This window comes from Phoenix dactylifera, chromosome 1 (genome assembly GCF_051530095.1).
Source record: "Phoenix dactylifera cultivar Ajwa chromosome 1, Ajwa_hap1_PhDact_Kaust_v1.1, whole genome shotgun sequence".
Classification (NCBI taxonomy): domain Eukaryota; kingdom Viridiplantae; phylum Streptophyta; class Magnoliopsida; order Arecales; family Arecaceae; genus Phoenix; species Phoenix dactylifera.
The window spans coordinates 27,986,096-28,000,970 of record NC_143190.1 but is presented as its reverse complement, the minus strand read 5'-3'; the positions used below and the strand labels follow the sequence as shown (position 1 = coordinate 28,000,970).

Genomic DNA, 14,875 nt, shown 5'->3' with positions numbered 1-14,875 from the left:
ATTTCTTGATGTGCCGGGGTCGACCTAATCATCCTTTGGGTCGACTCAATCCACACTTTGCTGCATCTCAAGGTTAGATTCATTCATATAAACAATGAAATGTATCTATATCAATTTATACAAATATACTGAGAGTAATGAACTTATAAATGAAGTATCGATTTAACTTATAACATACTCTTGTTAAATGCTTGTTAATCATCAAAATAACACTATCATTCTCAATCTCCCCCTTTTTGATGATTACAAAATAAAGAGTATGAGCCTATTGATACTTATCTTAAAATCAGTTTTTGAAAAGGGCTTAACTTGCTGAATTTCAGCTTTTCATATATAAGAGTGAAGTCTCCCCCTATATCATTTAAATGTTGCCAATTTGACTTTTTGAGTTACTCCCCCTTTCATTTATAATTCATTAAAGATGAAACTCCAAAAATTTGAGATAAAACATGAGTTTCAGATTATGTATCGAGGTGTGAAAGGTGCGTGCCAAATTCTGAAATTATGTGTGCCAAATTCTGAAATTTGATATAAATTTTTGAGTTGATCATTTTCATTGTTGCAAATTGCTCCCCCTTGGATGTATATGCTTTCCTATATGATTTTCAATTTGTTTTACAAATTATTTCTCTTTCTTTCTTTACTTCTCCTCTTATTACTCTTTCTTTACTTCTCCCCCTTTTTGTTATTCTATTTACTCTAAAGATATCTTTACTTCTCCCCTAAAGATATCTTTACTTCTCCCCTAATACTCTTTCCTTACTTCTCCCCCTTTTTGTTATCATCAAAAAGATACATGGGAAAAGATGCAAAAAAAATAACAAACTTCAAACTTCATTGATCAAAATAGGAACATTTTCATACATTAATGCCCAAAATAAAGATAAGTACAATGTTCCTCAATCAAGATTTAAAGGTGCACGATAACCACCAAATACATATGAGAACTAGATACATATCCTAGTCTCTAAACAAGATCGTGAGACTTTCTCGGATCGCTTGGCTACGGCTCTCTCGGGTCCCATTTCTCCAAGATCTTGAAGTAATCTTCTGTTTGGAGATGATTGGAGAAGATTTGAGAGTGGGAAATAGGGTTTTCGGAAGAGGACAAAGGGTAAACAGTGCCCTAGATAGCTCACGGGTCCCCCTTTTAACAGTGGGGTCCCGACGTTGGGTCGACTCAAGAATTTTCTTGGGTCGACTCAACGTTGGGTCGACCCTATTCTGGGTTGGGTCGACCCAAGTGCAGAATTTTTCTTTTCTCTTCCTTTTTGCTTCTAAATTTTTTTTTTTTTTTTTTTTTTTGCTTCCAATCCTTATAAATTCTTTCTGGGACAATGATACATGAGTAAGGAATCTATAGATTACAAGTTTGACTCATGTTTCATAGGTTTTTAGAAATGGGAGGAATGTATCATGAGACTGCTTGCTTCCTTTTATATCTCTTCAATAAAACGGATCACATATGCCTAATTTCCTCCTTAGCGTGCAGAATCTATCTTCACTCAAGGGTTTTGTGAATATGTCGGCTAATTGTTTTTCAGTGCATATATGCTCATATGTTTCCATTTTGCACATGATCCCTAATAAAATGATATCTTATTTCTATGTGTTTGGCTTTAGGAATGAGATATTTAGAATGTAAGCCAGAAGTGATCTCTAAATGTAGATTCCAAAGATAGTTTTGAAATCAAGTGTAGATGGAATCTTTTTTCAAGTTATTTCAAGGAGTATCAAGAATAATATTCAAGAAAAGGCACGGATGAAAATCCAACATTTTTTTTTTTAATATATTAAGTATATAGCAAAATGAGAGCAATCTAATTAGTTTTCAGAGTATAGTATAAGATCAAATAAAGATCAAACCTTATATACTTGAAAAACATAAGATTATGTTGAATCCTTAATTCTTAATGACTTTAAAGTTCTTTCATGATAAAAAAGTATTGGGGCATAGATACCAAAACATGAATCTATGCAGTGTAGGATACATAAAATTCAAGGCTTTGAAAGTTCTTTTAGAGCTCTCTTAAGAACTTTCTTTTACTCCTTTAAAGATCATAACATCAAAATCAATTAAAATGAATTGGCTCAGGATTGAAACACTAAGGTGCAAGCCAATAAGAACTCATAAGTAGATTGCAAGATAAATTTTCGATACTAAGACAGACGGAATCCTTGTCAATTAATTTTCAGAAATAAATGATTTACCGATGAATACAGATAGAAATCCAACTTTCAAAAGATATTCAATGAAGCACAAAGTTTAATACCACTTTACATTTAGTATTCTTTGTCTCATCTTTAGATGCGAATTTATACGATTAAGTTCTATATGATCTCTCCCTCTGAAATTTTCTTTCTCTTAATCTTTGAGAAAATGTACTGAAATATTAATCAGAAAATGATTCATTTAAAGCTCAAATTCTTTCAAAAGCATTTACATTTTCTTTCTTTTAAGAATCGTTTGAGTGAGCTGAAATATTTCTAGACTTAAGATCATTCACTCTTTTAATAATATATATATACATATATATTTTGATGGAAGTCTTTAATACTGTAGGAGAGAAAAAACATATAGATGATCATTGAAGTATATATATTTATAGAACTCAATTTCTTAATCAAGGTTTTTCAGCAATGTATGTATGAAGCACAATAAATCTTTTCAATATCAAAAAAAAAAAATATTTGTTTGCAATCAAGATCATCGAAAGACACATCATTCAGACCAATATTAGTACACTTTGAAGATAAGAAATGATATGTTTCAGATGCGTATCGGGGCAAGCAATCAACGCATCAGAATTATTCTATTTTTCTTAAGCTGTAGTTTTATCTAGAAATTCATATTGAGTTTAAGCTTTTATACAAAATCAGATTCTGAATTTTATAAAGATTCTCAAGGAGACTTTCAAGGTTGTAATTTGAGATATGTATCTTCTCATTTGTTGCTCATCTTAAACTATTAAGATTGAAAACACATATTTCAAACATATAAGAGCATATTCAGAATATTTGTATTTATGTTGAGTTTTGGTATGAATTATATACCAAAGTTAGGCAAGTTGAAGGATAAAACAAAATCAATTCATTTTGCCTAAATAGAGATATCCTTCTCTTCTCCTTTTTACAAGTTTATTCAACTTTCAGATTTTAAAGATGATTGGAGCATTACAAAATATTGAGAACCCATAATTCAAGACATCATGCCATATGCAAAATATATTATGTGTTAAGTTATGCATTAAAATATTAAGAGCAAGCATGTCAATGATCAAAATCAATTCTTTTCAAATAAACTCCTCCTATTTAAATATAATCTTGCACTGATTTCATCCTTAAAGTGTGTTTTCAAGTGATTAAAAATTTGACTTGATTCTTCTTATATACTTCCATTTTTACCTTCTTATGCTCTATACTCTATTTGCTCCCTATCCGGTGGAGTTGGAAGGGGCACGAGGTACTACCACTAGCCTCCCTCTTGTGCCGTCCCTAATATACCCTACACCGAATAGTTGGGTCAAATAGTGCTGGGTACTACCACTAGCCTCCCCATTGGCACCATCCCTATGATGAGCAATATAGAAATGTTAAAATGTTCACTTCAAACTCTCCCTGGTTAAGTGTAATTAATTACGGATTTTATCCCTTTCACTAGTCTCACAAATGTGCCGAATTTATTATGCTTGTTTTGCTTTTCCTTAAGATTGAAGTATTTGCCTTTACTTAGATTTTACTTCTCTTGAATAATATCCATTTTCTTTTCTTTATCTCTCTCTCTTTTTGTTATTCTCAAGTAATTTACATGAAAGAGCAGAATAAAGAAATAATCTTATATGCTGCATATAAATGAATATCATGCAAACATCATTTTCATTATGCCCAATGATTCATAGCTTATCACAAGTTATTTTGAATTAGAGATTTGAGGCATAAACTTGTGTATTTCATGGTTATGCATTATATAAAAAAATAAACTTCAATTTAATCACACCATGAAACAATCATCACTAGCATGAGAATGAAGCATGATATCAAGATGATCAGCAATTAAAGGTTTAATCATGCTACCATATAATTTCAAACTATTGATTTTGCTCAACTAACTTACAAGAGAAGAGTTTAGATTACCAGTGCATTTAGCATTCTTCAAGCCAAATACCTTTTAGATTCTTTATACCCTTGGCTGAAGAAAATCTCTCTTTTTTTTGGTTTGCAAGGGAATGTTTATTGTATCTTTCATCGAGGTGTCCTTCAAGTTGAAATTTCTTGCTCATAAATCCTGTATCATTAATAAAATCTTTTTCTTTCTTGAAGGAAAGTCATTAGTTTTTTCAAGATACAAAACATTCATACAATATATTTCTTAGCTAGATGACTCAACATAAGATATGACAATAATTGAATATTAAGTCACTTTACTCAAGAGATTGTCTAAATATAAGCAAGCACAAGTCACTTGAACTAAAGAGATAACTTCATTAAGTAAAATGGTTTAAGGACAAGCATGTGAGGCAATAGAAGGATTCATCAAGGTCAAAATTTTTTTTTTTATTTTCAGAATTAATTTAGCTTAGATTCTATTTGCTTAAGATAATTATCAATAAGATATACAAGTTGAGTTTTAATCAAATTATCTTAAACAATTGTTTCTATCAAAATTCAGATTTTTTACATAGAATCAAAGTGATAAACTATATTCTCAATAAAAGATCTAGTTTTAATAAGAATAATATAAATTGATCTTTCTACAACTAGTATCTTTTCATTGAATATTCTATATGCATTGCTTAAAGAGTAATATCCAAAGAAATACTTGTTTTATCAGATTTGGCATATATTTCATTCTTGAGAACATAATATGTATAACTGAAAAACATGAAGGTATGCAACATTTGATTTTCTATTTTTCATGAGTTCACATGGGGTTTTCTTTAAAAATAGATTTAATAGAAACCTTATAATATGACAAGCTGTGATGATAGTATTAATCAACTGCAATCACAAAGCATTGTCCTTACACAACAAAGGTTCTATTTTTATATTTTTATAACCCCTATATGCAATAGTGTTCTTGGTGCAAGCACAATTGTATTCAATACCATTTTCTGTACAAAACTTATCAACAAATTGGTTTTCAAAGCTGTGCCATGAATTTTCACAGTTTGCAAACCTTTTTCATTTGAAACCTTTTGTAAGTTTGTGCCAAAGCAGAAAATATTTCAATTTAAGTGCCAAGAATAAAACCAACATTAGCTTTGAGAAATCATCCATAATTACAAAATTAGAGAGCTTATCTCCTAGGTTCACAATCCTAGAGATCCAAATAAGTTCTTATGGAGAATTTCCAACGGCTAAAAGGTGGAAACAATGTTTTCAAATTTAGAAATGATTCTAGTTTATTTTTCTAGATGACATACATAGCAAACTTTGACCGTGCAAAAATTAATCTAAGTGAACCAATGACAAGGTCTTTTGAGATTAAGTCCATACTAGTATGAGTTGATTTTATATGCCAAAACTAGACTCTTTAATCTTGGTATTCTTAATACATATATTTAAAAAAAAAGATATACCAAGTAGACATTCTTATGTTTATGATCAATAAAGGATAATGCCATGGATAAGAACTCTCAATCAAGCATATAGATAATTCAAAGAGTTATTCTAAGAGTATTGATTAAGCAAATTATCCATCAATAACTGAAGCATAATATAGGAAGATGGAGTGATTTGGATATATTTTCATTTCATACCAAAAGTATCACCTATATCACAGAAATGATTAATACTAGCTACAATTTCAATATGAGAGGATGCAAGGATTACTAATTTCATTATTTCTTCCATTTTGGTCACTCTTCTTAATTATATTTTAAGTTCTATTCTTTAACACGTGTCTAGAACACCCAATTTCTAAATTAGCATCTTTTGTTGGAGCCTTGAGTGCTAGACACACCTACAGAAAATATTCAGATTTTCAACTTAGGAACCCAAGCTCTTTTGGGTCCTTGTAGGTTAGCTATTATTGTTCCTTTTGGAACCCATATTTTCTTAATGGCTATTTTGTCCATAGTCTTGCAGATTTTAGGATTATAAGGAATGTATTTCTGCATACTCTTGTTAAATTTAACATCAGTAGTAGATAAACTTACAATTTTCTGTTTTTGCCTATTAGGTTCATCAAATTTGTAATGTATAGATTTAGAAACAACAGAAGAGATTTTGCTTAGCTTTTGTTCCTGTTTATCAACATTATAAGAATCTGTTTTAAAATAATTAGAAACTGTTTTAACAAATATATTCTTGAAAGATTTTTGGGTGTACCAAGGTTGATATCCCAATCCAACTTTATCAAATTCAGCTATTTGATTATTTATCATTAGGTTTAATTTTTCAGAGCTGAAAGTAAATCTTTCAACAACAGGTTTCAATTTGTCAACTTCTTTAGTTAATCTTCTATTATCTTCTGAAAGCAATTCATTATTTTTCTTAAGTTTATCATAGCTTTCAGTGAGAAGTTGGTTTTTCTGATTTAGTTCTTTATTTTTCTCAATTAAGATTTTAGTTTCATTAGTATGTTTCTTAATTAATGTTTCATAATAATTAGACAATTTCAGTTTTTCATTTACTAGGATTTTCTTTTCATTCGTCAGGTTCTTATTTTTACAAATGAGTTTCTTATGTTCTTTCATTAGATCAAGAAATGCATCATGTAACTTATCACGTGTAAAATCATTTTCAATTTTATCATATACTTCATATTCAGAAGAGGAGACACTTTGTGTTTCAATACATACCTCGTCCTTGTGTGCCACAAGACTTAGGTTCTCAATTTCAGCTTACCTCTCATCTTCTTCAGAGCTAATTTCAGATTCACTAAAAATGTTAGTACTTTCATATTTAGCCTCTAGCATATTCCATATGTCTTTAGCAGTTATGCAAGAGGATATGCAATTAAACTCATTCTCATCTAATGCACAATATAACAGCTTCATGGCTTTTGAATTTTGTTGAGCCATTTTCTTATCATGATTAGTACTTGTGTGTAGCCCATTGACTATGATACTCCATAAATCGTAGTCATGTGCTTGAATGAAAATGCGCATGCGTGCTTTCCAATATATGTAGTTTATACCATCAAATAGTGGAGGTCTATCAATTAATTGTCCCTCACTCATAGAACATCCCACTTGGGTTGTCATGATCTTTAACTCTTGATTGTGAGATCAATAAGTACTATTAGAGCACCTAGCTCTGATACCACTTGTTGCCCAAGGTGACAAGCCAAGAGGGGGGGGGGGTGAATTGGTTTCTTCTAAATTTTGGTGCTTTAAACGTTTTCTTAATTAAGTGCGGTGGATGCTTTCTTAAACTATTTGAATGATTTAAACTAGTGCAAAGATAGAAGATGATGCAAGAATAAACGTAAGCACAAGCATAACACAAACACAACAATATATAGTGGTTCGGTGCTCTCCTTAGCACCTACGTCCACTCCCCAAGCGTCCCCTTGGGAATTCACTATAATCCCGCGGATTACAGTTGGATTGTTTTCCGGGCTCACAATCCAAAAACCTTTACACTTTGGTTTTTCGGGTTCACCAAAAACCTATGTTGGTTTTACGGGATCACCAACGAACCTATACAATTGGTTTTACGGGTTCACCAATCAACCTATGTTGGTTTTACGGGCTCACCAACGAACCTTTGTTGGTTTTACGGGCTCACCAACGAACCTTTACAATTGGTTTTCCGGGTTCACCAATCAACCTATTCCGTTGGTTTTGCGGGCTAACCAACCAACCTTTACAAAGTGTTTAACAAATGAAAAGAAAAGATTCAAACTCCTAAATGAGCATATGAAACAATATAAGCTACAAAGAAGAGTTAGAAAGTATTTATCGCTTTGAAGTGGCTTTGCTCTTCTTTGTCAAGGATGCTTCACTCTTCAAGGGAGGATGGAGCTCTTGATGCCTCTTTGAATATGCTCAATCCCTTTCTTTGATTCTTGAATGAAGCACTTGGATGAAGCTTGCCTTGCTAGGGTTCTCTCTTGAATGCACTTGATGTATTTTTCCAAAAGCTTGCTTCCTCTGATGAATACTTCCTCTTAAATACTTCTCCAACCTCCAAATAGTCCTTTCTGACCGTTGGATTGAAGAAACTAGCCGTTTATAGCCGTTGGGAGTCCAAAAAGCATTTCTGCACAACTAGCCGTTATGTTCAGCCCGTGTTTGGGTCGGCTCAACCTGTCCTTGGGTCGACCCAACCTTCACTTGGGTCGACTCAAACATTCCTTGGGTCGACCCTCTCAGAAAACACAGAAACTTGAAATTCAGCCTTCCTTTCCTTGGGTCGACCCAACCTTTCTTTGGGTCGACCCAACCTTGGGTCAGCTCAAACTTTTCTTGGGTCAACTCAACCTTGGGTCAGCTCAAACTTTTCTTGGGTCGACCCAACTTTCAGAAAATTCAGAATCTTGAATTTCCGCCTTTCTTCACTTGGGTCGACTCAACCTTTCTTTGGGTCGACTCAAGGTTTACTTGGGTCGACTCAACTTCTTCTTGGGTCGACCCTCTCAGTAAATCCAGAGAACCATTTTCTGAGTTGTTTGAGGATCTTGATGTTTGGGTCGACTCATGCTTTCCTTGGGTCGACCCAACTCACTGTTCATCTGTGCCATTTTTGCAGAAGTGTGCCAAATGATTTCTTGATGTGCCGGGGTCGACCTAATCATCCTTTGGGTCGACTCAATCCACACTTTGCTGCATCTCAAGGTTAGATTCATTCATATAAACAATGAAATGTATCTATATCAATTTATACAAATATACTGAGAGTAATGAACTTATAAATGAAGTATCGATTTAACTTATAACATACTCTTGTTAAATGCTTGTTAATCATCAAAATAACACTATCATTCTCAATCTCCCCCTTTTTGATGATTACAAAATAAAGAGTATGAGCCTATTGATACTTATCTTAAAATCAGTTTTTGAAAAGGGCTTAACTTGCTGAATTTCAGCTTTTCATATATAAGAGTGAAGTCTCCCCCTATATCATTTAAATGTTGCCAATTTGACTTTTTGAGTTACTCCCCCTTCATACGCTAAGGGAATGACAACATAATATTCATACGCTACTAGTAGAAAAGTCAGTATCGGTAACATAGAAACAGACTAGTAAATTTTTCTTACCATTACGAAACTATACTCTTTCATTGTCCATCAGTCGGCATAATATTAAAAGGCATACACTGAGTATAAGTCTTATTATCCTCCTCTTCCAACCCTTTTCCTATATCATACAAGTCCCTAGGTTTAGTCTTAATGACAACAGACCAATCTTTATCTTTTGAGTCTTGTACAAAAAACACTTGTCGAGCTTGAGATGAAAAAATGAATGGGTCATCTTTCAATAGCACACCGGTATGTATCAACTTTGAAAAATTTACAAGTGTGAAACCATTTATGTCTTGTCTCAAACCTCTAGATGAGTTTATATCCACCCAATCACATTGAAATAGTACTACCTTACAGTTTCTATAATAATCCAGCTCATAAATATCCTTCAGTGCACCGTAATAAGTTTTTCCCTCCGCATCAACCATAACACCACTGTTTTGGGTTTTTCTAAATTTCTCACATTCTTTAGTATGAAATTTAAAACCATTTATAATGAACCCATCATATCTATTGACAATATTGTTCGGACTTCGAGCAATGACTATTAATTCATCGGAACAATTTTCCTCCATCATCGTGGGCACCTAAAAAATTATAGAAGCAATGATTAATTATTCAATGACAATGTATTAAAAAATTGTGAAAATATCTAATGTATTAAATGTCTAACCTGTTTGAATAGCCATTCAGGAAATAACTCAACCAACCATCTTTGCTCAATCCTTGGGGTAGGACGAATGTTATTGTTGATGCTTCGCTGAGTTACTAAAAATTCTCTGCACGATCATAAACTCTTTAGCTAAGCATTTATATCTGATATGACAGATAAGAAGATTACAATCATACTAACCTGCGATACTCGGATATTATATCACTGTGAAGTAACACATAGCGATGTGCTTGTGCTAATGATTTTTGGTCAAGAACAACACTTTTAACTGTCCCCAAAACTCTTTCCGCAGATGAGAACTTGTAAATTTCTGCATTCTCTACAATATCAAAATTCCTTGGAGGTCGATTGAGAGCAGTTTCAACACCTTCGAGATATCTCGAGCAAAATGTCAAACACTCCTCAGCAATATATCCTTCAGCAATCGAGCCCTCGGGATAGGCTCGATTGCGTACATAATCCTTTAAGCGCATCAGAAACCTTCAACGAGAAATTTTTAAGATCAAAAACAACACCGATATGATTTATAAATATAGACATTAGAGTTTAGCAAAATCACCTCTCAATAGGATACATCCATCGGTATTGAACCGGTCCACCAAGTTTAGCTTCCGCCACTAAGTGAATGAGTAGATGAACCATAATAGTAAAAAATCCAGGAGGAAAGATCTTTTCTATATGGCATAATGTAAGGGCAACATTAGACTCCAATTGATCAAGCACCCTAGGATCAAGAACTTTTGAACACAATGCTTTAAAAAATGATGACAACTGAGAAACAATTACAAGAACTTGATTCGGCGTTGACGATCTTAAAGCCAATGAAAGTATATCTTGCATCAAAATATGACAATCGTGACTTTTAAGATTTGAAAGTCTTCGCTCTTTAAGATTTACGCACCGTGAAATATTCGATGCATACCCATCAGGAACCTTCATATTTTTCAGAACCATTAGGAAAAGATCCTTATTTTGAGTAGACATTGTGTAACATGCAGGAGGTATAAAAAATTTATCATTATCAAGCTCTTTTGGATGAAGCTCTTGTCGTATGCCCATATCTTTCAAATCAAGACGCGCTTTCAAGTTGTCTTTGGTCTTTCCATCAAGATTTAACAATGTTCCAATCAAGTTATCACAAACATTCTTTTCTATGTGCATGACATCAAGATTATGTCGAAGAAGATTATACTCCCAATAAGGTAAATCAAAAAAAATACTCCTTTTTTCCATAACTATTTTTGTGTAGAAGCAACCAATGTGTCATCATCATTTTCCTGTCCATATGCATTGTCATCATTCTCAAAAAAGTTAGCATCCTCTAAAATCTCTGATATTAACCCTTCATTTAATGAGCTACCAACATCCTCCCTTCCCCTCTTCTTTAAACATTTGGAGACCTTACCAGGTATGTAATTTGTGCCATGCATTTGTCTAAGAACTTCGGTACCAGTTGGTGGAATAGGGGCAGAACGCAACTCTGTGGTACTATCAAATAGATCATTCTGAAATCGAAATGGATGGTTTGGTTCTAACCATCGACGATGGCCCATATAACAGAACTTTCCTCCATTTTTTAACCAATATGAATGGGTTGAATCTCCACAAGAAGGACATGCAATACGCCCCTTAGTGCTCCAACCGGATAAATTAGCATATGCAGAAAAATCATTAATAGTCCATATAAGAGCTGCACGCAATTTGAATGTTTGACCAGTAAAAGCATCAAATGCATCAATACCCTTCCATAACTGTTTCAATTCCTCTATTAAAGGCTGCAAAAAAACATCAATATCATTACCTGGGCCCTTATCACCTGGAATAACCATTGACAAAATGAGTGAAGATTGTTTCATACACATTAATGGTGGTAAATTATATGGAACCAAAACAACCGGCCAAGTGCTGTATGTAGAACTCATAGTTCGAAAGGGATTAAACCCGTCAGTAGCCAAACCCAGTCTGACACTGCGAGCATCAGAAGCAAATTCGGGATGCCTATCATCAAATGCTTTCCATGCTAAACTATCTGCTGGGTGTCGTAACATTCCATCTTTTGTATGGCCTTCGTCATGCCATCTCATAGAGGAAGCCGTCTTCGATGATGCATACATTCTTTTCAATCTAGGTATGAGAGAAAAATATCTCAACACTTTAGCCGGTCTTTTCTTAGTCTGTGCAGCATCCACTTCATTCAAAAAATCATGCTCATCTTTAGATTTCTCCCATCGTGAAGATCCACATATTTGGCACGACTCTTCGTTAATATTTCCACCACGGAATAAAATACAGTCATTCGGACAACTGTGTATCTTCTCGTATCCAAGATCCAATTCTTTTACTAATTTTTTGGCTTCATAAGAAGATGATGGCAAAGTAACGCCTTCCGAAAATGCATCATTTAATAATTGGAGAAGCATAGTAAAAGACTTGCTAGACCACCCATTCAAATACTTCAAATGGAATAAATGCACAAGAAAAGAAATCTTTGTAAAATTGTTACAACCCGGATATAGTTCTTCATCACAAGATTTCAGCAAGTTATGATACCGAGCTGTGTCATCATCAGACTGTATATGTTCTTCAACATGCATAAAATCAGTTGTTGTATGCTCATCACCTATTTCAGTTGCTTCTTTTCCTCCACTAATATCTGTTAAATTTCTAATACTATGTCCAAGAGCATCTCTGAGTAAGCCCCTTATATCATCTTCTCCTACAGGTTTTTTTTCTGTATTACTGGATGCAAAACTAGAGGTGTCTTCTATATACGAGGGTTGGTTACATGGAGATGACAATATCAACTCTCCATGAAATACCCATTCAGTATAACCTCTTGTAAAACCATTCCACACTAAATGTTCTTCAACAGTTTTTGGAGCAAGAGAAGAAGCATTTACACATTTTCGACATGGACATAAAATCTTTCCATTCATATTAGATTTCTGAAAAGCAAATTTAATGAAATTCTGAACTCCATTCAAATATTCGTCACTGTATCTCGGCTTATTCATCCAACTTTTGTCCATTCTAAGAAAAAACAAGGTAAATGATACAGTCAAAAAATATGCATGCGTACACTGACTCAAGCAAAATTAAGTTAAACAAATAGCACTTAATCAATTAATTCAATGATTGCATAGCCTACATTAACTGAGATGGTCTGGAGATTAAAACAGGGACAGAGGGAAACGAGTTCTCAAGTACCTGATAAGAGAGCAAGTCTTCCTTTGATAACAATAGTGATGGTTAATTTTCTACTTGACAGACCAGGATTAAATTATATTTGATTTGGTTTCATTTAGAAGAAACACAAAGCCCATTATCTTCTGTGCTCTAGACGTTATCATGAGTGCCGACACATCTTGGATGGTACATATCTGCAATACTGGTATGCAATATGTGTGTGTGTGTGTGTGTGAGTGAGAGAGAGACAGAGAGATACTAGTATGCATGTCTGGGAAAGATTTGACAATACAATAACTATTTGACAATACAATAACTAACTTTTTTAAACTTTGAGAAATATAATAGAAATGCCACTAAGGCTCGAACATGTAAACTTATCCAATGTCCATGGTGTGATCACTCGGGAGGGGTGTTGCCAACTAATGCACCCCAATCCTTTTTCTTCCTCTTATTCTTTTTTTGTGAGAAATATGGTCGTTATAAGCTACCATTTGGGTTCAACATTAAACCCCTAATATGAAAAGATAGGTGCCAACTAGGTAACTAACAATTATTGATTGACCCCAATCTTGTTGGTGTGTAGACTAGACAAGTACTAGGTACACTTTATGTGAACCAGATTATATTCCTGGTCTTATATTATGTAGGCTCAAAGATAGAAGCATTCCTTCTTTTTAGATGGGGCAAAGATACAAGCATTCGTAAGTAAATTTCACCAACAATTTTATGTATATAAAACATGCTGAAAATTGAGTATCATCCATCAATTACAATTCAGATCTAATATATAATCCCAAACTAACTTTTAATTCTTGCATATATCAATGTAATTTGATTATCCATCCATCCATCTTCTGTCTATAAAGAAAATTGTTTTTTTGTTTGTTTATTTGGTTTTCAATTTATTTTTGGAGTCACAAGAATGTGGTCATGAAGACAAAGTTCCAATTGGAAATGGTTTCTTGACATTCTCTCCTTATAAGTTAGTCTGTAGGATCTAGTTGGGTCACTTTTCACTCCTCAATAAAAGGTTGTTAGCATGTATGATATAGCTAGTCTACTTTCAGGATTCCACCGCTATGCACGGACTTCTTGTGGGGATCACCCAATGCTCTTAGTTTGACTACTAAGATACCTGATCACTTCCAGGGAAAATATTTGATCTAGGATCAACCTTTGTTGGAAAATGATTATGCATAGCCTAGAGGTTTCAAATGTGCCTAATAGAAAATAATGAAGACATCAGATTATTTTGGGTTCATTAAACTAAATCTAAGCTAAAAACTAGAGAAAGAATTATTGTGAAGATGCAAATATAAGGAGTTGGCACGGAAGGGGAGGAATTGGGACACATCACCTTTCCTTAAAAACCCGGAAAAGTGAATAAAGAGACCAGGTTATGTGATATGTCTAAAGCTATAAGCATATGTAGGAGAAATAATAAAAAGGAGGAAAAACTATATCCTCACTCCTATCTTTTATGTGTATAGAGCCAAAGCAGACACTGCTCACCTAACAAGGTCACTTATCCAAGGATAAGAAATGTCCTACAACCTACTAATCCCTATTTAATGTAATCGTTGGAATATAATTAAGCCTTCAAAATTCATGGCTTCTTTATGGTATCCATACCATAAATCCTAAATTCTGTAACGATAACATGGTCAAGACATTTTTTTGGTAGGCTGGAAGCTCATCTTGCCTCATGCCTTGAGGCAAAGTTCTTTGAAAATGCCTTGAGGCTCATGGGGGAGGCTACATATAATGTGACACCTAAACATTGTATTATACAAGACATGTTATGCCCACATAATGCCTTTCA

At 33.7% G+C, this 14,875-nt stretch overlaps 2 protein-coding genes across 2 annotated transcripts; both read right to left on the bottom strand.

The window, feature by feature from the left end:
- Positions 1–9,780: 9,780 nt before the first annotated feature.
- Positions 9,781–12,210, bottom strand: LOC149768559 (uncharacterized). The gene is made up of 2 exons (XM_089930503.1): positions 10,424–12,210; positions 9,781–10,344 (listed from the first exon to the last, which is right to left on the bottom strand). Exons 1-2 carry the CDS (start codon positions 11,095–11,097, stop codon positions 10,035–10,037), a joined length of 984 nt encoding a protein of 327 aa, XP_089786629.1. The 5' UTR covers positions 11,098–12,210; the 3' UTR covers positions 9,781–10,034.
- Positions 11,100–12,800, bottom strand: LOC148715135 (uncharacterized). Its single transcript, XM_089930425.1, has one exon. The coding sequence runs from the start codon at positions 12,798–12,800 to the stop codon at positions 11,100–11,102; it is 1,701 nt and encodes a 566-aa protein (XP_089786551.1).
- Between the last annotated feature and the right edge of the window lie 2,075 nt (positions 12,801–14,875).

What these genes read in the sequence shown, in the direction of transcription:
- LOC149768559 (XM_089930503.1), bottom strand. Translation starts at nt 11,097, where the DNA reads ATGGAAAAAAGGAGTATTTTTTTTGATTTACCTTATTGGGAGTATAAT. An exon ending in TGGATGTATCCTATTGAGAG is followed by an intron (nt 10,345 to 10,423) that starts GTGATTTTGCTA and finishes TTCTCGTTGAAG; the next exon opens with GTTTCTGATGCGCTTAAAGG.
- LOC148715135 (XM_089930425.1), bottom strand. Translation starts at nt 12,800, where the DNA reads ATGAATGGAAAGATTTTATGTCCATGTCGAAAATGTGTAAATGCTTCT.